General features: G+C 40.7%; 1 protein-coding gene across 1 annotated transcript; it reads left to right on the forward strand.

Moving 5' to 3' along the window:
- The first annotated feature begins 2,567 nt into the window (after positions 1 to 2,567).
- Positions 2,568 to 16,286, forward strand: LOC137875929 (neuronal acetylcholine receptor subunit beta-2-like). The gene is made up of 6 exons (XM_068715449.1): positions 2,568 to 2,619; positions 9,285 to 9,430; positions 9,569 to 9,613; positions 9,896 to 10,005; positions 12,749 to 13,739; positions 14,651 to 16,286. The coding sequence occupies exons 1-6, from the start codon at positions 2,568 to 2,570 to the stop codon at positions 14,789 to 14,791; spliced, it is 1,485 nt and encodes a 494-aa protein (XP_068571550.1). The 3' UTR covers positions 14,792 to 16,286.
- Positions 16,287 to 25,857: the final 9,571 nt, after the last annotated feature.

Raw genomic sequence — 25,857 nt, forward strand, 5'->3', positions numbered from 1 at the left:
GTTCCTGCATCTTCTCTTGACTGCACATGTTAGAGGAATCACATAACACTCGTTTGGAAGCTTCTTTTTCCAACTCTCAGGAACACGGTCTGTGTGAGGCTTAATAAAGGAATAGATATAGATTCACATTTTGGGAAATGCACTTATTTGCTTGTTTGCCAAGAGTTTGATGAGTATATTGATACCTTTCTCAGAGAATGGTTTCAATCTTCTCATCCTACTCTTGGTAACACAGTGAAACTATTACTTAACAGTCTCCTCACCTTTTTCTCCACATTGAATAGTTAATCTTCTTCAAAAAATGACCACTGTCCTTACAACAACTACAAACTTACAAAACAAATATCCTCTTCACAATTTTTAATGGTCAACCAATATCCTCTTTGTACTTTTACTCTTTTCCTTCACACAGTGAAAAAAATGAGCTAGAGTTGTTTTGTGAAGCACATTTAAGGCCATGTCCTTCTGCTCTCTCTCTCTCCTGCTCACATCATCAAAGGGACCTCTGGGGCAGTTATATTGTATTGACGTTTGCAAACTGAGGAAACCTGCAGCCTTTCCACTCACACACACACGCACGCACGCACGCACGCACGCACGCACACACACACACACACACACACACACACACACACACCTCTTTTCCTCCGACATGCCTGATCTGGCCCACCAGCTGAGACTGCTTCACCACATCATGAGAGCGCAACAAAAAGTATTGCCTGTCATGGTACCCCTGCCTTCCCACCTGACATGAAGCTCAAGGGGAGATGAATGGAAAGCTGTAATTGGCCTGCTGCAGAAAGGCAGATTGGATTAACAGCTATTGTTTTGCTCCTTACCACGCCTAATCTTTATGTTTTGATGAATTTAACCAAATGATTTGATGAATAACTGAGATTGTGGCTATCAGCTTTTATAGCCTTTTGATCGCAGGGCTTTCTTTTGGATCTATGGTGCTGAAGTGTCCATGAGCAAGACACTTAATTTCCCCAGCTCTATAGAGCGCTGAAGAAGAGGAGGTAGCATTTGTTTGCACTTTCGGTTCCCTCGTCTCAAAGTCAGATGCTTGAAATAAGGTCTGTGGTTAACACAAGCTTAAGAGATTTTAATATTTTGTTCCATGACATAAATTCTGTCAGTAAAAACCCACTTGTGAATTTAGAAGCTTTAATGTGTTTTAAAAAGGCAGTTGAAAGTGGCTAAATGAGACTACTAAACTCCATCACGCAAAACACTAGTCTGCCTTTAGCTTCGTGTTCATAACGTGAAGTTACGGGACCCTGGTGTGTGTTTATAATAAAAATCACGGTGTTCATTTGTATGTATTATCTTGCTGAACAAAAGGTATACGTATCATAAATGTTTGTTTGCCTCAAAGCTTATTTTCTGCAGTAATACAAAATCCAAGGAAAAAAATCCCTTTGGCTTTTTGTGAGGGAACCAGTTCGATGCTAACTTCTGGGTCGGCCTAAAAATAAACCGTCCCTGCAGCACTCTATTGGTGTCCTCTAGCTGACCCTGACCTCCCTGTGGTGGTGATGGTGGGGAAACACAGGGGACAATTGCCCCATAGGGTTCCATAAAACATCACATTCACTGGATTGTTTCTATTTCAAGTGACAGGATTCCAGCACCTTAACGTGTTCATGCTTCCCACGACTGAACCACAGTGTGCTTAAAGCGGATAAATGACTTGCAAAGACCTGCTTCTTCACAAATTCATTTTTTGGTTTTAATGATTTTATTTTATCACTAGGCAGCAGAGTGCAGAATTTAAAGAGATAACGTTTTCTTTTTTGTACTTTAAGCCACTAGTTCAACAACAACAAAACCCCCCGTTTTGGCTTCTTGTAGCTGCTGAGCTTAAAAGTGTGTTTTAATTAACTTAAAGTGCATTTTCAATGAGGGGATTTCTCCTTTGATTAGAGAAGATAAGGTTGGTTTCAATGTCTGCTGGGTATTAAATGTCTTTCCTCCCTGGGGGGGATTTCTGAGTCTTATCGCTTCCTGTTTGTTGTCATGTCACACTGTGTCGATCAAGACGGCAGAGAGTGAAACTGACGCCCGACGGGGGAGTGCGCTGGGCGGGCAGGGCGATATGAGCACCGGGGCGCTTAAATCTTTTATCTGAAGAATGGCCGCTTCGGTGATAACAGGATTGGCGTATCCCCACTAGCTCCTGGCCCATATTCCCGAAGAAAACGTTATTTGCATCGCTCAAGAAGAATTAAGGGGGGCTCTGTTCTCTACAGCCGCTTTCCGCTGCGCGCAATCACAGCTCCAGGACCAGCGGTGGAGTCGGTGCGCTCTGGCAGAAAGCATCCAGCCACCCTCTCTGTGGGCTCAGACAGCAGTCAGTGCTGCTCTCAATGCCTCCAAGCCTCAGCTATCGGCCGTCATTAGCGAAATCCCTCGCAATGAAACCGCTATAATCCAGCCTGACTTTTCTTTTTTGTTTCAGTCTTTACTTATTTCACATCGGGAGTAGAAAAAGAAGAAAACCAACGCGAGGAACGCTCTCCATCTGTAAGTTTTCGTGTGTGTGTCGCACTGGAGGGGAGGAAGCGATGGCAGCCCCGGTGAAAGCAGCGTTGGCTCTCCTGGTTCTCACCGTGGCAAGTGAGTAATTCAAATCCTCCCGGAACGGGACGGGACGGGACAGGGGGGCTTCCACTTTGCGTAAGAGGCTCACGGTGTCACTCTGTCTCTCTGGGCTCTGTGCATGGCAGTTAATAATTACCTGTATAACAGGTCTGGGAAGTGTTGGCAATGTTAAAGAGTTTAATTTAATACCACGTGTGCGTTGTAGCTAAACATCACACCTCCGCCCTATCAGCTAAAAAAATAGCCTTATGCTGTCTGTGAGTTTTTACTTTTATTTTGGGCAAATGTTGAAGTCATATTTTAACTTACACACAACACGCGAAACCGGAAAGCAGGCCAGTGGGGAAAATAATGGCATTTCCGTTCGTCAGACAATTTAACACGTGATTTTACAGCACGCATCAATTAACTAACTCCTCTTTTACAAAGATAACCCCACACGGAGTTATAATGAAATTGTTTTATACTCGCATGGGTGTGATGCTGGAGAAGGATGCATTGCTCCACACATTCCCTCCCCCTGTCGGATAGTGTAGCTCTTATTGCGACACATCTACTTGATAATATCACATAATGGTAATCTGCGGCCCTCATGCCTGCATGTGTCAATGTCCTCTGATGACAGAAACAGGGACCTAAATGGACCCTCTTTACAGAGTACCTTAGCTTTAATTTAGCGCCGCCCTCTATCAGATTATGTGCAGTAGAAATATTTTCTCTTTTGATTCTATCAATTGAAGCAATTTCTGAGGAGCTGTCCATGGTGCTGTAATGGGATCTCAAGCTGTCAGTGAATGATCTGCTGCAGCACTCAACAGGGCAAACCCCAGCACCCATTGTGTCGACTTCGGATGCTATAAATGCCCTAAAACTTCAGCTTGAAGAGAGTCTTAATGTAGCGAACACATTTGGCCTTCCACATTTGGCCTTCCACAATTTGTGCATTTGTCACGTTTAGTGAGTCTCCTTATTGTTCAAACCCTCTCCCATTCCCCTTTTCTTTTACCTCTTTATTCTTTTTTTGTCAAACATATCCAACGTTGTCTCTTTTCTATGACTCTTCCACTATCACCTGTGCTCTGTCTACAAGCATTGATGACAGTGGCTCTGTCACTTCACCCTTGCAGCTACAGTAAAACGACTAAATCCATGCAGCCACTTTGTTGGGACACATTTCAGTCTCGTTCTGTCTCCTGTCACTCTCTGTGCCGCTCTCTGTCACTTCCTGCATGGCACATTTCTTATATTTTTCCTCTCCTTCTCTTATTATGTAACCTATCTGACATATTTAGTTGCTCATCACACACCCCCTTTCTCCTGTCCTCTCTGTCTCTCTCAGTATCAACTGCATGCTGTAGTAAATGTGCCAATGTGTGCTAGAGCTACACCTGATTAGATGTTTTTCTCATTAAAAGCTTGCAAAATGCCCAGGAGCGCAAGAGGGGGAAAAACACGCTATCTGTGTGTGACAACCCTGACTCTGCTTCTCTGTAGCCCTCGGGTGAAGCTTTACATGTGGGTGGGCAGAACTATGCGGCTCTAACTTTTGTCCTGTTGTTGATTGTCATGACTTTATAACTGCTTTTTCATAACTGCAAATGTGTAATGTGTCAAGAGGGCTTGGCATCAGTGAGTCAACACTTCATAGTAAAGTATTAGTCATTGCAGGAACACACTTGTTTGGATGTTCTTTGAATGAGAAAGGAGGCAGATGAATAAAGATATATGATTTATATATATATATATATATATATATATATATATATATATATATATATATATATATATATATATATAATTTAAAGCAAGAGACAGAGCTGCATCAGATGGATTTACAAGAAATGTAAGCAGTGGTTACATGTGAGAGTGACACTGAGGGAGCTGAGGACAGAAGAAAGCCACTTTTCCTGCTGCCATTGTCTCTCTTCTGTTCTGTAGCAGTACAGAAAGACACGAGGGAGAGGACAAATAAAGAAAGTTACTGTAGTAAAAGAACAGTCGGTTTTTATCCTCACAGGCTGAGGACAAATTGTCTGTGATGATGAGAAGTTTGAGGGCAAACAACCAACAGAAATCCCATGAGATCCATCCATCCATCCATCCAGCCATCCAGCCATTATCTTTAACCGCTTATCCTGTTCAAGGTCATGGGGGGGGGGGGGGGGGACTGGAGCTGACATTGGGCGAAGGCAGGGAACACCCTGGACAGGTCGCCAGACTATCGCAGGGCCCATGGGATACAAAAAACACAAAATCTCTTTGCAGATACACTGTGAGCAATGCTAAATGTCTACTGGAACTTGACCATGTGACTATGTATGCATATGAGAGGCACGTGGGTGTCTTTTATAACAGCCAAAGACAGCTGAATCCTAAATTGTTTTGGCCTCAGAAAGGCCACCCCAGATGGCAAGGCATTGAATAATTCACTACCCTAAAAAATAACCTACAGGATGCACAATTTGGATGCTTTTCTCTCTGTACACTGAACCGATAACACGGCCTGTTCATCCATCAGCATCACCCAAACACAGCGGCGATGTAGCAGTGTGTCCGAATGTTTTTTGTCACAATTTATGAATTCTATATGTTGTGATGGAGACTATGTGGTGATTTGATCTGGTTTAGAAGGACTTGGAGAGTAATCTTTGATTGTGGTTGAGTATCTGCTTGTGAGATGATGGCATTTTTATTTTAGCGGCGATGAATAATTGAGGTGTGGAGAGCGCAGCAAGGCGGAGAGGAGTGTGTGTGTGTATATGTGTGTGTGCATACATGTGTGATGAGACCTGCTGGTAGACTCCCTAATGCTCCGTATACCTACATCGGCCACATACACATCTCATTTTAGCCTCATCTACCATTTTAGCATTTACTGTTAAACCCTTACATTACTCTATACGGCCCATGCTGCATCTTTTCCTCAGTCCTTTCCACTAGTCCCATTAAGTGTGTGCTGGCTTTATCTGTATGTCACCCTCCTTACATTTTTACGATACAACTACGCCTCCCATTTCTCTCTCGCAGAAATCAGTGAGCAGCCAGAGAAAAGCAAAGGCCGAAGCCTCTACAGTAAAAAACACATTGCTGGCCATGGTGGTTTGGTTAAGGATTTGATAAATTCAGATTATAAACAAAAATACCTCCATGGCAATGATTTAATATTGCGCGTTTATAAAGTCAGGGGACAACAAAACAATGGTCAGAATTGATGCAGCAGAGGCCAAGATATCCTGAATTTTAGTGCATATGGGTCAAAAACACAGAATCCTATATTTTACATGATGCAACCACTATCATTATTTTAGTTTTTGAGCTCTCTACCTGGTAAATGTCTTTTAAACTTGATCCGCTCAATGCTAACGCAGGCTTTCTGCAATATTTAATCCTCAAGTAAAATGAAGTTCATGCGTGCGATCAGTAGAGTGCCGCTTTAGGCTTAATGGAAGTATGTTTTCCATAATTTACTTTGTTTCATTTGATCATCACAGATAATGATTCAATAACATTTATAACAGATTTCTGATAATTATCTACATTTTGGGGCAAACTGTGTGTTTGTCACTGCTTGGTGGTTTAGCTACTCTAGCTTATTGAGGCTTTAATTGAATTAACCAAAGAACAAATGAAGCTGAAACAATGAGCTGACTAACAGGATTTATAGTGTGTGGTCTCGACTCCCAGGCACCTCACACCATTTTCTTGTAATTAATATAAGAAACCTCTGTGCCATTATGCAGCAGTTTGCACCCTTATTGCAAATATTGGCTTTGATCCCATTCAACACATTTATGAATCACTGTGATTCCACAGAGTCATCACCATAGTATGGCATGATCCTATTTAATTTAATCAGATGATTATATTAATCTGGGAATTGTTTTGTCCCACGCTCCTTGCTGTTGTTTTTTGTGTATTGTGTGTGTGTGTGTGTGTGTGTCTATTGTCCTCTCTCCTCCTCTCATGTGTCTCCATCCCTTCTCTTTGTCTTATCCTGACAGACGCAGCTTTGGGTTTGAGAGCTCGCTCAAGACATTCACCCTCGAGGTTTAGTGTCATGTCATAGTTGCTCAGATGTCAGACACTTCTCCAGTCTCCTCTTCAAACGGAGGCCTGCTGGAGGTTAATGTGAACTGACCAAGTGTAGAATACATCTCTTTTTCCTGCACCTGCCTTTAAAGCTCAGTGCCTCTAATTTTCAGTTTGATCTGACATGTCTCAGAAAACCTTTTTTATCTTGGAGATATATATATATATATATATATATATATATATATATATATATATATATATATATATATATATATATATATATATATATAGATATAACAGCTGGCAGAAATGCTGAAAACCAGTGTAAGTAAAGTGCAAAAATAAACAAAATTCATAGCTGCCAACTGCACAGTTTTGAGATGCCTGGACACATATTGCTGATGTCAGTTCAGAATTGTTTGCACAGCTGTTTCAATATGAATGTTGACTATCACAACAAAATCTTCTACTGGAAATCGTGTGCTTGAGCATAAGTTAAACATACAGCTGTCATATAACATATATGTCATATAGGCTAAGATAGTGTCAAACTCTGCAGCTGAGACCATTCAAGGCAGTTAGGTGATGGAAACCACTGCAGGATTAATCTCATGTATCATATTTTAAGTAGTTTTATGGTTCTTTGGACTGTGATATACACAGAATTAAGCTGCTATTTAATCCACCTCTCTCTGTTTTCTATCTGGTCACCATCTGGTTTATATTGTCCAGTAAGCAGGAAAGCAAAAGCCAACAGTCATGTCAAGTTTATTTATGGAGAACAAACAAGGTGGTCCCAAAATCCTTCCAGAAAACAAGGGACAGAAAATAAATGAGAGAAAACAGGAAAGAACAGGTACAAGACAAAACACAAGAGAAAAGGCTTTTAAATGAAAGCGGTTGTGACAGAGAGTGCCTTTTGCCTTGTTAGGGAGAAAACCAGGTTGATATTTTTATTTTCAATAGAGGGATAGCAGCTATGCAGATATGGAGACATAACATGTTTTCTTAATAAACAAGCCAAAAACAAGGGACTCAACTCAAAGGGAAGTTTAAAATGTATGAAAGTCTGGCAACATCCCTGTTTCAAACCACCCACTATCACCGAAGCTCTGTGACCCATTCAGACGTTGTTCTTTGATGTTTAAATGGGTGAAATCAGCCCTGCGGAGTCTGTGTGTGTGTGTATGTGTGTGTGTGTGTGTGTGTGTGTGTGTGTGTGTGTGCATACATGTCTGTTTAAATCGACTCATTATTGTCATGTCACTGCATATTGCATGCATTGTTGACATGCAATATGCAATATATCAAAAGCCTGGGTAGAAAGTCGATAGGTACGAGAGTATTTTTGTATGTGTGTTTATGTGTTGATGCGTGGGACACTAAATACACCATTACATCATGTCTGTGATCTCAAACAGATCAGAGACACACACACACGCACACTCATTACTCCCATTACTCCCATTACACACTCATTACAGCTGAGGATCTAATTGGTGAGGCCTCACGGCACGAGATTTAAACATCGCTTCATAAACTACTTCTCTGGGCATACGTGTAGGTTTGTGTTTGCTTCTGTTATTGTGGGTTTTCTCATTATAATCTCATTCAAATAAAGAGAAAACAATGATCAGGGAATTTGTGTCATTTATTGAAGGAACTTCTTCAAGGAATTTCATTAATGCTCATAACAAGGTCGATGTAGTTCAAATCAACAAATGGCACCCAATATGTAAATATAGAGTTTATTTTAACATAAGAGCATACGTTCACTCTTTCAGGACTGTTCAATCTAACTGCGTCACATCTCTTTCAGATGATTCATCAGCATGGAAAGTTGAACTCAAGGTTGCATCAAGTTCAAGGTTTAGAAACAGACACTCTGACTACCTACGCACATCTGTAAGATAAAACTGAGTCACGGACTGAGATCACCCTCTACATGTGTCTAGTCACCATACCTGATTGTTTAAGACACTCACACATTATTCAATGAGAGGCACCCTCAACACATCTTGTCGTCCTGATACGAGTGCATCATCTCAATACTCACTCCACTGAGATGATAACATTAGGGAGGTCATGTAATGTAGTTGTGCAGGGCTGTAGTTGGACATTTTTGGCAAGGTGTCCGACAGAATGAGATTACATAACAACCAGAGAATGTTGTAGCTTTATAAAATGGAATAAATTGGAATAGCTCCCATGAGGCTTTGCGGAAGAGATATGGGGTAAAATGATTATTCTTTTGCTTTGCATAAAATGTTCAGTTTCAGAGTTTAATGTCAAATACAGCTGTAGATGCAGAGATCATAGCTGTCAGGAATTCACAATACCTCTGAATCATAATTCCAGCAGGTTGACTTGGACTGTTTTTAAGCTGTTTGTAATGTTGTGGATTTCAGATGCACACTAGCCTATAACATATATGTGGAATTATGTCATCGGACAAAGTGTTGGACAAGGGGTGGCCAAACAATGTAGAACCAACAGTCTGCATGTTTTCATTCCAGCCTGCAGACTGTCCCCTGGTACATGGTTAGCCACCTCTGCGTTGGACCAATGGGCTAGTATGTAATACACTTCCTGATCCATTATACGTCATTGCTTTCCAACAACATTTTTGTGTGTATGTGTGTGTACAGCTGCCTTGTGTGCGGAGGTTGAGGAACGACTAGTGAGTCACCTGTTGTCACCAGACCGCTACAACAAGCTGATCAGACCAGCTGTTAACAACAGCCAGCAGGTCACCATTTACATCCAGGTGTCTCTGGCCCAGCTGATCAACGTGGTGAGGAAACACACACTCTATCCAAATCCACATATGCTGTTATTATAGAGGCATATCCCACTCATTTTAGGTAATTCAGGAACACACATGGTGGAGACTATTCTATTTGGACGAGTTCCTTCTTCCTGTCTGTTTCAGAATGAGAGGGAGCAGATCATGACCACCAACTGCTGGCTCAGTCAGGTTTGTGTCCCCACTCGTACTCTTGTTTCCTTTTCTGTGTGTGTTTGTGTCCATCTGTTTGAAATGCTTTGTCTTGCCAAATAGGGGCTAACTGAACCAGTGTGTGAATTTGTCTGTATGAACTGATATCCAACCAAACTGGTATGTTTATGGGCCGCAGTAGCTCAGTCAGTAAGGACTTGGCTTGGACCAAGTATTGAGTGTGGACTGGTGGCAATAGAGATGAGTGAGATGAATTAATCTATTTCCTTATATGGGGATGTGTATGCACTTCTTTATCAGGTATGGAATGACTACAGATTAATGTGGGACCCTGAAGCGTACGAGGGAATCAAGAAAATCCGGCTCCCGTCACAACACATCTGGCTGCCGGACATCGTCCTCTACAACAAGTATGTCGGCTTCGTGAAACACAAAATGAGTGTGTGTCTTTGTGTAAAACTAAGTGATTAAAAGAGGAACAAACACAAACAATGAGCAACTTTATTTAAAAGCCCCATTTTCCTAAAATGTTTTCTCATATCCTCTTATTCCTTCTATCCTCTTATACCTTGTTTATTATCCCACCTCTTTTAGGATAATGAATGCCACCAAAATGTGTTGTTAACACTGTATAGGCTGTCTCGTGATGAAGAGTGATATTTTAAGGGATTAGAGATCACAGGTTATACGGAGAAAACGAGACAGGGACATATTGAAGTTATACAATTTGCACCTAAGACAACGGTGCATTGGGTTACACCTTTGGTAACCGATGCCCACATCGAGTGATCACATCTCACATTTACATTAAAAAACATGTGTTATTGACAGCAACTGGCCTGCAGCAACAAGGCAAATTTAATTTCAGCTGCATTTCATAATATGGATTATAATATGTACACCGGATCAATGCAATCAAATCATAGCGTGTCATTAGAAATCAATGTACCGTAACACCCTTACTGTACATTCAAACGACTCTGGAAAAAGGACAACATCCCGTTCATTATTTTTTTGGTTTTGCACATTGAGTAGGAATGCACAAAACATTGATGTGAGAATGTTTTCCCTTTGTTTGCACATCTAAAAATTGTCTTGCAGCTGTATGAAATAGCTGCAAGGGAAAAATCAATACACAAGAATGTTAATGCTGTAATGAGTTAATTCAAGGAAAAATTAGCCTCACTGGCATATTAGCTGGCAAACAAAGGCTTTTGGGCATCACCTCATCTGTCACCCATGAATTTCAACACCTGGGTCTTTCTAGTCCATCTGCTAGTTTCATGTACACAACTTACGTATGATAGTAACAGTTACATTTGACTATGCAGATGTAGTTAATAAAAGAGTCCTTGTGCTGTTTTGTGTCTCAAATCACAAATTAAGCCTTGACCGCTTAGATTTATCTTGTGACCTTTTTGAGGGGCCAGATCCCTTGGTTAGGAGTAAATGATCTAACTGTACATAAAGTATAGCAGTTAGAATGAGCTCCATCTCAACCTGCTACAAAAATAATCACTGGCTGTTGGTCATTGGTCAAGACATTTTTTAGTGAGATGAGTACCTTGATACTTCAGGTATATTTAGCGGCTAATACTTCTGTACTTTTACTAAAGTAGGATTTTGAATGTAGGATTTTTACTTGTAATGGAATATTTTGACATGGTTGTATTGGTACTTTAATTAAGTAAAATATCGAAGTATTTCATCCAACGGTGCCAAGATCTTTTCTGAGCTGTTTGGAAGCTTTCAATCGTGCAACATGATCCTCATCAGCAATTTTAAGAATGAACTTTCAACCCCATCTTATTTAGCCAACATCGATGGGAAGCCTTTTAACAGCTCAGAAAAACTGGAAACTGAGTAAACTCTATCTGCTGATGAAGACCATGTGATATGATCAGAAGTTCCAAAACATACACTAAATGAACTAAACTTCTGTATCCAAGGTGAAGAAAGAGACAGGCTCACAGCTGTGTGAACATGTTAGCTTTTGTGTTTTGGTCAGCAGTGTTACCCCACAGTTTATAAAGGAGTGGAAGACATTAAACTTTTATGAACACAGATTGCTGGTCAGCTAAAGACCACATAAGAGCATAATGGCTTAAGAGGCAAAACGATAGGAGAGGATCAGCTCTGCTTTATGACTCCAGGTCGAGGTCTCTGGCCAAGTGCAGGGGACCAGAGGTCGCAGTAAGCAGGTGGGGCCTCTGCATTTTTAATCAGTCTGCATATTCACAGCAGGGCCCAAAGCATTAGAGACCGAGTGTGATGGTTAGATTCCTGACCTACTTTATAATTGATAGGCCACTCCTCTATAATGCATTACCTTCAGCCTTGGAAAAAAAAGTCAGTCTCAGCAGATTTGAGGTGAGGGGGGGGGGGCAGTTGTTGATATGTTGCTGTGATGTGTCCCAGGTTGAGCTCCTCCCTTGAGATGACAATCACACATCCTTTAACTTTCATCTAACAGAACTGTTGCATGTCTCACCTTTGCGAAAACACGGTAACAGTCACAAAAATCATTTTCTCAACATTAGTCAGCACAGAAAATGTGTTTACTCAAGTAAACTCTTAGCCCCTTGATGATGTTGCTACAACACTGATTATGTTGTTAACCTGTAATCAGTTGCTGCACTAATACAATAAACTAGCTCAAGATTGCAATGGATTCAACAAACGGTTACATAAATTTCAACCAGTGACGCAATGTAGAGTTTTTCTTATTAAGTAAGGTTGAAGGTGTTGAAGAGGGGTAGGGAAAACCCAAAGTGTTCCAAGACCACATTGAATATATAATCCCTCCGTCGTGTTCTGGGTTTGCCTCAGGGGGACCTTTCCAAATGGATATTCCTTGAATATCTTTACAGGAAGGAGTCCAGTGGGCATCCTCATCACATACTCAAACTCAGTTGGCTCCTTTCAATGCAAAAGAGCAGTAGTTCAACTCCGACTTCCTCACCCTGTTCCTTTAAGTTTTGTATCTGTAATATAAACGTGAAGATGGTAAAGATGTTTGTTTGAATGAGTGAGGGATAGTCTTTGAATATGACTTGCCATGATCCTTCCAGTAATCACTTTCTCTTTGAGTGCTTTGAAATGATCTTTCTCCTTTTTTTTTTTGCTTACCTCCAACCTTTTTCCTCCTCTCAGTGCTGATGGGACATATGAAGTCTCCTTCTACTCCAATGTTGTGGTCTCCAACAACGGCGAGGTGGCCTGGCTCCCACCAGCTATCTACAAGTCGGCCTGCAAAATCGAAGTCCGTGATTTCCCTTTTGACCAGCAGAACTGCACCCTCAAGTTTCGCTCCTGGACCTATGACCACACTGAGATTGATCTCATCCTCCTCAGTGATTTCGCCTCACGTGACGACTTCAAACCCAGCGGTGAGTGGGATATTGTTTCACTGCCTGGACGCAAGAACGAAGATCCTAATGACATCAGGTACCTGGATATCACCTATGACTTTATTATCAAGAGAAAACCTCTCTTCTACACCATCAACCTGATCATTCCCTGCATCCTGATAACGTCGCTGGCTATTCTGGTGTTCTACCTCCCATCAGACTGTGGTGAGAAGATGACTCTTTGTATCTCTGTCCTCTTGGCCCTGACTGTGTTTTTACTCCTTATCTCAAAGATTGTGCCACCCACATCTTTAGCAGTGCCTCTGATAGGAAAGTACCTGATGTTTTCAATGGTGCTGGTCACCTTCTCCATCGTCACCAGCGTTTGCGTGCTCAACGTGCACCATCGGTCCCCCAGTACGCACACTATGCCTCCTTGGGTCAAGCGCATCTTCCTGTACCGGCTCCCCTCTTACCTCTTCATGCGGAGACCCGGTAGCTCAAACATCCGCGAGAAGTTCCGCAAAAAACACCAGCAGCGATCATACTCTGACCAAAGGCTGCGTGGAGCGGACGGAGGAACAGGAAGTCCTGCAGGAATGGGAGATTGCTCTTCATCCTTCTTTGTGAACGAGGAGTCGGCCAAACGCTACGGCTGGAAGATCAGCGACTTGTCAGAGAACACAGAGTTCAGGAAGAGGATGACGCTCAAGTGCAACATTGACACGGAGGATGCGGTGGATGGTGTGCGCTACATTGCTGAGAAGATGAAGAGTGAGGATGATGATGAAGGGGTAGGTGTATCTACACGTGTCAAAAGTTTAAAATGTGCAACCTGCTTGCTGTTTTTTTGTTTGTTTTTTACTATTCATAGATATTTTACATGTGTGTCAGTATAGCCACAAACTTAAAGATAGGACATCTTACACTAGCAGCATGGCTTGCCATAAGATTCGGTACAGATATCCATGGTGTCCAGAGGATGGATCATCATGACTGTTGATCCTCTGACTTTCTATTAAGCACCAAGAGCAGGTCAAAATGTTCAATAATGCAGTGAAATTTCTCAAAATGTACATGATGGATTGGCTCCAAATTTGCTAGAGGCATCTCCAATATGAGGTTTCTAATGGCCTTGGTGATCCCCACATATTTATGACAAGCCTCAACACCTTTGGATGGATTAGGCTGTGCCACCTATGCTATGTGATGGATTACTTTTGCAATCTCCATCATATGTGTTTTGGAAGTGACTGTGTTTCCAATGGTTATCTTTCTGTGAATAGCTCAATTAAGGACTTTATTATTGTGTATTTCTGTCAGAGTTATGCAAAAATATTGTACATCGGTGGTGATGCACAGCATGTGATTTGTTGTCAAATGTATTACACTGTTGAGTATGAAGAAAATCAGCCACAACATTGGCAGAGTCCAAAGCAGCTATGGTACAAAGTGCCTGCCATCAGAGCAAATCCATCCAAAACTCTATTTCAGTGAGTTGTGAATGGTACCACTTTATATTATGTCAGAGCAATGTCACAGCAACACTGTTGTTTCAGCCAATAAATCATTAGACATGTGATATTAGAAATTATAACCATCACAGACAAAAGTTCCTAAAAAACAAACAAACAAATCAGTTCTCTTCAGTTCAGGACAAGCAACACAACAGTGGCAACGTGTAAAATCTAACCTCTCCCTACAGATCATTGAAGACTGGAAGTACGTGGCCATGGTGATCGACCGTCTCTTCCTGTGGATCTTTGTGTTTGTGTGTGTCGTCGGGACGCTGGGCCTCTTCATGCAGCCCCTGTTCCAGAGTTACAACACCCCCATTATTGATTAGATGGACTGCAAACAAAAGCTGAAACGTCATCATGAACTTTGATTGCCCCCCTAGAAACAGAGCTCTGATTTTAACACATGTACTCACATGTCCGCCTCGCACCACACGATCACTGGGAAATTATAATGATGCACTTTAGCCCTCTTCCTCCACCTGCTCCCTTCCTTACGTCAACCTGTTGTCCCCTTCCTCCTCTATGTGTCCTGCCATCCTCTGCTCCGCTCATTTGTCACCAACAGGGATCTAATTATTTTAGTCAATCAATGGATAACTCTGGTTTACAAAAACTTGGGTCACATTTTCATAGTGTGGACAGTGATGGTGGGGATCATACTGTTACTGGAGCTCTGGGAACACTGAGGCTACACAGCTATCACTTGGTTACCAGCACACCCCTAAAACCTTGGGATAGACAAACTCATTTGGATGACAAAACTAAGACAAACAGTACATTTATAACCTAAAACGTCTGTTGTAACATAAATCACAGTTGACAGATTGATTTTACGGCTGAATATTTACATAACTTACCCAGTTGTACGTGCACACAGCAAACACTTTTTGATGTGTTTAATAATGTAATAATCAAAAGAAGCAATAGACAAAGCTATGGAAACAAGACCCAATTTATAATAAACCAGAATTATCTTTTAATTCAACAACATGAAGTTAAACCACCATTTAGCCATGATGCTCTTTCTTTCAGATTAATATAAATCCACAGTCTCCAATGATTGAAATGTAGCTGTATTTTAAAAAGAATACCATTACCGTAAACTGTTGAATTGAAATTGTGTTGACTCCTATTACTGTTCACAAAGGTTTATCTGGCCAACAGCAACTCAGGACCTTTTCTGTTTTGAACATACTTGGTTTTGCTCTTATTTTTCTGTGTCTAAATCGAATTCTAATGTTGTAAACATGACGTCATTGAGGATATTTTGTTGACTCAAAAAGACCATGAGCCCAAAGATTTATAAGGCCACAGAAACTCACAAGAAGACTAATTTTGGAGATACCGGCCTCACGTTGCCAATGCATCCCCTGCAGAGGAGAAGATGAATCCCTTCTGTGTACATACGTGGAAGAGGATCACCTCCCTGTGTCTTTTTGCCAATAGCACACATACTGTTTAAATTTCTAATGTTTGCCTTGAAAATGAGAACGAGTGGGGACACAGAAAACTGTTGGACTGCTCAAATAATAATGGGTGAGTGTGTACGGGGGTGACCAGCCTGTTTTTATCCTCAAACACACCTCCCTGTGGGAACTGATACAACTGCTAATAATACTGATCAAATGTATGACAAGCTGCTGTTGTGATGTTTTAAAGCAGCCATGTTTAAAATGAAGACGGGACGTTACAATAGAGCTAAAAAAAAAGAAGCAAAACGCTTGTCTCATCAAAGCAGTGCTCGTCAGCAACCTTCACCAAGGAAACCAGCAGCAATAATATTGTACAGTATTTTATACACAACAATTAGCCAAACAGCCTGGCTCTTCACTTGCTTCATCTTCCATCATATTGTATGCTTGATTATCGCAGTCTGCTCTCAGAGACGTTACTTGAATTTGTGTCAAAAAATATTTTCCAAAAGGTATTACTTGTCACCGTCATAACACACGTGTGTCACTGCTACCAACGCTAGCCAAGGAACAGGTGTACTGTAGGCCTACTAATCCAGTTGTATTGATTTCTTTCATCTTTGATTTTTTTTTAGTGGATGGAATGAAACATACTTTTTGTCTGTCTAGACAATAATTGCTGAGAACTACAGGAAAGGACTGTGATGGGAGCTGATGTCTTGATAACTGGATCAATAAAGGGAAATGAAAGCAAAAAGCAGACCTGGTGAATCACATGAACATGGTAATTTTATTTCATTCAACATGATAAACATGTCTCTTCTGAGCTCTTCTTGAGGTATCACTCACTATCTCTCCTCTATATTTTCCTCTCTTGACAGGTTATTTGAGTACCACCTTGTTGAGGACTGAAAAATCTCAAAATGCTCTGATATTATTCAAAACAAAGCACAATTTCCAGGCAGTTGGCATTTTGGACAGAAGTTTCCAAAATGTATGTGCTCTTTGTGTATGTGTGTGAACTCTCCAGGGCCAGTGCTAAATGTTAGTCAGCTGACTAAGGCTTCATTAGACAGTCTTGTATCCCCGGGGTTTGCAACTTCGCCTTCTGTTAGCTTAAGCTGCTAATGGGACACTGCATGTGAATGAACACACACATGTACATAATCACAAATCTGTAAAGTCGTATGTGTTATAAAGCTTTCCCCTCCTTATCAGATAGTAGCTGCTTTACTGACATTTGTGACATTTTTATGTTGTGAAGACCTAAAAAGGAGCCAGAAGCATCAGATAAAGCTTGTTGGTTAGATGCCACTGATAATCATCTCCAACAATGGCAGCATTAGATAAACATTGTATTATGTGAATATTTTAAGGTCTATATATATTTTAATATTTTAAGGAAACTACGGCATCATCATTTTCCAGCCAACATCAGATCAGTCACACACACACACACACACACACACACACACACACACACACACACACACACACACACACACACACACAAACACACACACACACACAGAGTTAAACATAATCCTACAGACAAAGTGACAGCCATTGAATTGGAGTTGGGTTCAGCAATTATAGCTCAGAGTTGTACCCCCATCCTCCCCTCGTATGACAAAAAAATGAGATGCTTGACATCTGCATCAGTTTCCATTAAGAGAGCGGCCACACGAGGGTGGGGTGGGTTAGAGGGGCTGATGTGGTGTTTATGTGACCCATTTTTCTGGTTTCTAAACATCATTCAAATTTAATTTCCACAACTTTCTGTAACATTGTTTTCTATTTTACGTACAAGTCAATTATTAGAACGCTCTCTGGAGTTTTACAATCCTTTCCTGAATTATCTATTAGTTAATCAAGTAATTTACAACCTTATTAAGTAAGTATTCATTTGCCACTACTTTCTATGTATTTGTTCTGGAATCTTTTTTTTGATATCCCAAATTTTGAATTTCCAGTTAAAAAAGAGTTTCCCCAAATAGTTTTTAAATATAAACACTTCACATATTGCTTGTCAATGGGTGTGTCTCAAACTGAAACCAATATCTTAATTCCCAAGTAATGCTGGTGTTTGTAGCACAAAGACATGATCCATGTTTGTCCTCTGCAGGACAAAGATACCCAAAAGTTCAGTTACCTGTAAGCACTAAAACAAAATTAAGTTAAATTACTTCAAAAGCCTATCAATCCACCCAGGGCTGCAGCTATTTTCAAATAGTAAGAGGCTTTGAATTCTCTCGCTGTAAACTTACAGAATGGTCCCGAAAATAATTAAAATGGCAGGAAAAAAATGAATTTGTTGTTCAAATGTGACATACTTCACTCTGGCATCACGTTTGTTGACTGTGGGTTAAAATAGTTCTGGATTTAAGCAGCGTAGACCCAATTTATACCTATATCTGTCTGAACACACATTGTAGACTCTACATTGTAGAGTGAGCTTCCAACACGCATGACTCTTAAATATAATTAGAATGTGTATGTGTGTATTTTCACCAATTGAGCAGTGAAAACCACCTCCTTGAAGATAACTGCACCACCAGGACCATTTCTCAAGAGTGAAAGGGGAAAAAAAGAGAAAAGGCAGTCAGAGAGAGAGAGAGTTGATGTTTTGGTCTCTAGGTCTGATCATGAAGCGTGACAGAGGAGATGAAACTGGATGGGTGAGGGAGGAGGGATACAAGCAGGGTGGGAGAGAAAAAGAGAGAAAGCTATGATAAAGGGAGACAAGGATGATAAAGGTCGGTCATAAACAAGAGACACAAGACCTCTGCAGTCTGGTTGGTCCAGAGGACCCGACATTAAAGACCGCTTCATTGCAGTCAGAGATCAATAAGCATTTAGTGTTCTCTGCAAGACAAAGGTTTTTCCCAATTTGAACTCCTTTATATACTGTTTATATACTGTTTAATAATACAGCAATGCATTGTATTCTATAAAATAGCGTTGTTGTCCTTTGAGAACCACATATCTCCAAAAAGAAACACAATCCTGTTTTCAGCTTTGTGACGATGCATTTTCCAGCTGATTAAAGAGGGTTTTGAATAGTTTATTTAGCTTAAGAAGTATAGAGACTTCTCTCAACTTGTAAAGGAACACTTCATCCTTCAGGTCATCTGAAAATCAAATTCAATATCACCAATGTGGAGATACATGGACAGGACATGGAAGGGCATTGAAAATTGTAATCTGCAAAGTATCTAAAGCTGTCAGACAAATGTAGAGGAGTAAATAGTACAATGTTCCCTTTTGAGATGTAGAGGAGTGCATAGAGTAAAATGGAAATATTAAAATTACAAGTACAGTACTTAAGTAATTGTACAGTCCACCACTGCAAGATACAACTCTCTGTCTGCAGTGACATGTTTCTATTCTATTCTATTCTATTCTATTCTTTTCTCTCCGTTAACCTGCCGTAATCAGGTCCTTGAACCTTGGATGCAACATGGTGAATGTCAGCGGTTTGATCAGTTTCTTGTAGTCTGCCATTGCCCTCCATCTCAGCCATTATTCTCCACAGGACATTCCTTTAGGATTTATACCTGCCATTTCAGCTCTCTGGTCAATATTTATGAACTACATTACTGCTTTACAGAATGTGTAGCTGCCGTGCAGTTGAGTCAGGAAGCCATCGATCCTCCCCTCTGAGCCGCTGAGCTTAGGGGACAAATGCAGAGCTTTGGTCCAAACACTTTACATGCTTTTAAACTGAGCCCAGGGGTCGCTCTGTAAAGTCCCTGCAGGAGCAATAAATATGTCCTCTAGTCTGCTAGACAGGTAGTAGGCTGACAGATCAGGGTGCCTGCTGCTGCTCTTTAGTGGTCAAAAGAGACACTGCAGAATTTGCTCACAGTGTAACGGGTGTAGTGAGGACCCAGGAGCAGTACGACAAACACCAGGGATGATTTGAATCAAAGCTTTATTTTCTTTGAAACACACAACAGGTAGAATCTTCACAGGAATACAGCTGCAGTCTCTCGTGGACGGGGACAGAAGGCTGAGTGAATTACCGGGGTAGTCCAAGACAGGCAGGGTCAGTAACGGGGAATCAGTCCAAAGGGAAACGCTGGAAGGTCTTGTACGGAAGCGGAGAACGATCTGGCAGTGAGTGTGTGTGTGAGAGACTGGGGTCTAAATAGTGGGTGCGGCAGAAAGAGCAGGTGAGAGTGAATGGGCTGATGAGGAGGGTGTGACTAACAGGTGCACTGAATGAGCTGTGAGAGATAGAGTGACAGGAGAGAAGGGGCCGAGCTGTGACACACAGCAGTAGTCTGATTTCTGCATGTTAAGGTGTTTTAAGTAAAGTTATTGTCTTTATAGTCTGAATTTTAATTGAACTTGTCTGTGGCATCAATTATTGTCACTCAGTGAACGTGTTTATGGTGTGGAAGCAAAGAAAGGCCATAACTATTTAATTTTTTTCTATAAGCAACGGAAAACCTATTTTAACAACTACTGATTACTTGATGTTGAAGTTAAAATAACACTGAATTTATAGCACTTTGGAAACCATCAATTTGAATTTATGTGGCTTGAATTCCTTTTTATGAAATTATAAGTGGTGCAATATATAGAATCACTGTAGATACAAATGTTTTGGCCAGATGCACAGCATCAGCATCTCCTCTTTGAGTCTAAAATCTCTAAAGATAATCAGACACACATTTTGTAGAATATGAAGGCCATCAAAACACATCTGCATCTTGTCTGTTATGATTACAAATCAACATGCTTCTAATACACAACGGTTTATGAAAAAAATGTCACCAGATATATTAAAAAGTCATAATTAGAAAAAGATGAAAGACATTTGCCCCAAGGCAACCAATGAGGATTTCAACGGCTATTAACAAAATGTTCCTAACACATTTTAAACTGATTAAGAATAACTTGAAGCAATGAGGGGCAGATCATTTGTGATGGCAAAAAGAGGCTCAGACAATCGTTCATATTTCCTTTTCGGACAAACATGAGTGGACCAGATAATGAGTAAGCTCTGCGTGGTTCTGTTTGACCCCTCAGGCTGCGGTGAAAATGACACCACTGGTTCTTCAGAGAACAAGACGGATAGAGAGAGTAAATACATGCAGATTGGAGTTGTGGGCATGATTGTAAACACAATATACATACATGTGTAAAGTTGCTGCACTCGATTTGTAGTGTGTACTGTATGTATGTGAGAGAAATGGCAGTTTAATTAGCAGCAAGGTGCTTTAATCAGATAACTGTGAGTCGAGCAGTGAAGGGACTTTAATTAGTTGCTTGTGGCTGCAACAGGCCACAGCATGACCAAACACACTGTACTCTATATAGTGGACACTAGATGGATGGAAAATAGGAAGTAAAGTCCCTGTGGTGTGTCTGTTGGAGTGAGAGAGAGGAGGAGGAGGGAGCAGCGAGAGGAAGGGTGGAGGGGATGAGGAGGGAAGCTGGGTTACTGCCGGAGGGTCGAGCGAGGTCACCAAGTGTAGCGTGACTGGCAGAACAGGACGAGCTGTGGGAGGAAAGGGGACGCTCAGAGCTTCTAAAAAGGGGTTGTTGGAGGGTGACAGTGGAGTGGTGGGATTAGACGGAGCAGAAGGAAGAAGGGGATCATGGGAGGAAAGCTCCCAGATGGGGTTAAAGGGTAAGGAAAGAAATACGGTGAGGTCAGACCTCAGTTAGGAACTTCCATTTTAGTCATATCTCTATGATCAAAAATTGGATTCGTTATTTAATGCTTAACATAAATGTATCAATAGAAATTGAAAAAGGCACAAGTAAAATGTCAGTAAACAAGTTGTGTCTCAAATCGCTGTGGACCTTTTCTGTACCAAACATATCCATACAAATGTTTAGTGCATACAAGCAGTTACTGGAAACCAAATGAACTCAGTCAACATTTTTTCGATATGTTTTTATTAGCATTTCGTATTAACTTGCCATATAAGTTAATTAACACCTCATTAATTTCCTCATAATGTGAAAAGAAGAAATAATCCTCTCAGTATTAAGCTTCCTTCGAAACATGTTTGCCGTTGCAAATTAGTTGTATGTAAATGTAATTTCCAAGAAATTAAAGTTGGTTGCCAACTTTGTCTGTTTGCTGTTGGACGTTTTTTTTTTATCAGAGCTCTTTCACTGAAAACAGCTGTGGCTCATAACAATGCTAAGGAGAGAAGGGAAAGTGAACCAGAACAGCACAAGGAGCAAGTAAGATGCTCAAAGATCAGCAGAGATAAAGGGAACTGAACAGCACTACATTTTGATTGGTGCAGCTTTAAATGCACTAATGGGAGAAAAGAGGTAAACTGTATGAACAGGTTACGCTGATGTAAAATTTACCACAGACACAACCTGATTAATAATACAGATACTGAGAAGCCGTGCTGCAACATTAGACTGCAGGTTGTTTAAAGGCAGACGTCTCATCAGCATGAGTGACACATAACAAGGTGAGACTGTGACAGTTGAGGAGAAGAAGAAAAAAAACAACAACTAGAAATGCACTTGGAAAGGAAATATTTCTTCTCTCATGGCCACAAAAATATAATGTGAAGAGAAACCAAGGTCAGGAAAATGAGTGATTTAGTGAGACAGACATATGAAGTGATAGAGGAGGAGATGAAAAGGAGAGATAATACACAAATAGATTCAGCTGGTTGATGTGGATGAGCCAGGACAGTCCTGTCTGACAAACACTGTTGCAACCACACTTGCCCTTTTCCTTTTCCTTTGCTGTCTCCATCAGGCCCTCGAGGCCCTTCTGCTTTGTCTGAGCTGTCCCACCAGATGCCTGCTGTTATTTAACAATGCGTCAGGCTGCGTGATCGCAAAGGGAGAGGGAAAGCACCAAGGACAAGAAAGAGAGAGGAAAGTGGCGATGAAAAAAAAGAAGGTGGTATGGAGAAGAAGGGGAAGAGAGTGTTTTCCTCTGTGCGCATGCTCTGTTGGAGAGTAAGCAGTGCTGGGATGTCACCTCACCCGAAGTCACCAGCCGACACTGACACTGTAGGGCAATAGTCTCCTCCTGTGAACCTGACTAATTCCTGCATTGCAGCAGAAGCTCTGTCTCTTTCCCCTTATGCTAATTTAATGGTGTTAATTCTTACAATAGTGTAGTGTTTTTTATCAGTGTTTTATTATCTCATGACTCCTTTGATATGGTTATTCAAACTTTTACATATTTATTGTATGTATTATGTATGTAAGCTGTTCTATATATCAGGTCTGATTTCAATTGCATTCAGCTGCTACTGGATGACGAGGCCAGGATTAGTGTTTGTATTGAATTTAAGTGTTACAATTCATATTTGAGACACTTGATTTTACCTTGATGAGGTTTGTGAAGCAACTGAAGCCATCATTGGGTTTGAACTCCCTAATTAAATCAAAACTATTCACAAAGAAAGAGTCGCAGATAAGAAGCCAATGAGCTGAGCAGAGGGACTTTGAAACAATTAAGATGTGGGTTTTGAAAAATGGGCTGCAGCTGACTGAGAGGAAGAAGTCCTAAATATTATGTACACTCAGTGCATTCAGAAACAAACAATATTTCCTTCTTAGCCACGATATCAGAAAATATAATATTTCAAATTATTTTTGTATGTTCCCCTAAAAGATTGTAAAACAGATTATTACTGAAAAATTGAAATAGTATTCAGACAAATGTACACCTTGGTAACTCAGTTAGGTAATTAGAAAGATTTTCAATACGCGATAAAAGTCTCAGGTTGACCTTTTAGCTTTAAAGCTCAACGCCATGGGAAAGTACCTGCAGATGTTTAATTTATTTTTATGTTGAATGGGAAGAAGGCTTCTCTCTTCCTGTGCCACTGGGAAGGGATCCACTCTTATTAAGGTTGATGGTGAAACAGGAAAAAGGTAGAAACGAAAGAAAAGAGATGAACACAGTATGAAAGGAACAGTTAAAAGAAAGAAATCTCCCGTCCCTCCTCAGTCCGCGCCGGTGGGTGGAGACTCTTCCTCAGCTTTTCTCAGCATCTCACTGAATCAAAAAAAAAATCTGCAAATAGAATCACTGGCTCTGTCACCCCGAAGCACATCAGGCAGCCAAATTGCATCCTTGGTTTTCTTCCCTTCTTCTTCTGGTGACGCGTCCTCGTCGTATCACGTCATTTCAGGAGCTTTTTAACATGTCATGCTCAGCTGTGTATCTCTCTCTCTCTCTCTATTAGCTGTCAATATATGCCTCTAGTTTCACCCATCACAACCTCTCTGCATCATTCACTCCTATAAAACCTCTCCTTACACTCTGTACGTTAATTTTCTCTTTCTTTTCTCTCTCTCTGTTTCTTTTTGGGGTTGCTGCTGGCCCATGAGAGGCATTTAATCAATGCAGTTTCCATCCTTTAAGCCTCAACAACAACCTCGTCTGATTTTACTTCCCCAACGACAAAACTAATTGAGCTTAAAATTGAGGACAGAGCAGTTCCACTCGTCTTCAGCCTCTCGGCTCCTGACTTGCCAGCTGCTAACATGCAAGGCACTTTGTACATTAACGATCAGCAGCAGTGCAGCATACAGGTCCCATTCTCACATTACACCTACTGTACTGTAGAGCTGAATTCTGTTTTATGGGGTGTGCCGCAGAAAAACACAAAATAAGATTGTAGGACATGATTAAAAAATCATCTCATGAAATAAGAAAACTATCTTTGAATCTTTCTATTTTATCTTTATTTTCTCTCCTGTGCAAGTATGTCAATGCATGCCCCTTAAGTGTGTGCGTGTATGTGTGTGTGTGCGTGTGTGTGTGTGTGTGTGTGTGTGTGTGTGTGTGTGTGTGTGTGTGTGTGTGTACAAATACATCTCATGCTGCTGAATACTAAAACATGGATAAACACGCAAACACTCATTCAGGTGAATGTGTTCCATACATGCAGGCACACGCACACACAGTTTCATGAAATATTAAGAGGCAAACCAGCTGTCCATCCCATTGCCTTATAACACATCACTACCATGCATGTTTGACTTTGATTTTTACAAAAGAGGAATTTAAAGAATTTGGACTAACAAGATACTTTGGGATGTATGTATGTATATTGTTTCCAATAATAAGGTTAAAAAAGATTCTAAAAGTTTAATTTTTTTTACATTATATTTTGATCCCTAAACTCAGAATATACAGATTAAATATGTTTCAGTGAAAGTAAATTAATTCTTATGCTGACTTCATTGTATGATATTTAAAATCACCATGACTGCTTGTTTTCTTTTAAAGATAATATACTGTAGTCAGTGTAGACTTGCATGCTCAACAGTGCAATTATGTAGTGCTGCTAAGCATTTATAGGCAGACTGTTGGGCAGACTCATCCTTCAACACTCTATTATAGAGCAGCTAATGCTTTAAGCTGCCTGAGCATTGTTATGCGTACAAAATCAATTAAGTGACTAAATAGGTCATTTACAGCTCAGCAGTGAAAATATGTGATCATATTGTGTGCATGTGTGCTGCATCTTTCTCTAGAGCTGTATTGAGCAGATGTGAGGATAATTCGTTAAGTTTGAGATATTTTAGACAATAACTTTTTTTCAGAGATTTCTAGCCATTTTTACATGAATCTACGTTATTCTGTGTTTGGATAAGCAAATACAGTAGATAGATAGATAGATAGATAGATAGATAGATAGATAGATAGATAGATAGATAGATAGATCGATAGTTTATTTTCCAAGAACATTTAAACTTTCATCAGACAAGTAAAAATACAGTAAAACAGTGTACTTTTGCAAAACTGAACATGAGAATACATTTTTGTTGCAATGTGACCCCTCGCGATTCTTGAGCCATATAACCCATTTCCTTATTCCAAACTTATCACCTGTGAGTCACTGTGAGCCAGGTCGCTAGGTTTGGACCTGGGGTGAGTGGGTGGGTGGGGGGGTGAGTGGGACGCGGGGACGGAGGGAGGGGGAAGGTGGGACGTGCAGAAGTTGTTCATATCGGGAGAGCGCACC

Source organism: Cebidichthys violaceus, unplaced genomic scaffold (genome assembly GCF_023349555.1).
Source record: "Cebidichthys violaceus isolate CVI_PGR_0920_01 unplaced genomic scaffold, fCebVio1.0.p SCAF_2, whole genome shotgun sequence".
Classification (NCBI taxonomy): domain Eukaryota; kingdom Metazoa; phylum Chordata; class Actinopteri; order Perciformes; family Stichaeidae; genus Cebidichthys; species Cebidichthys violaceus.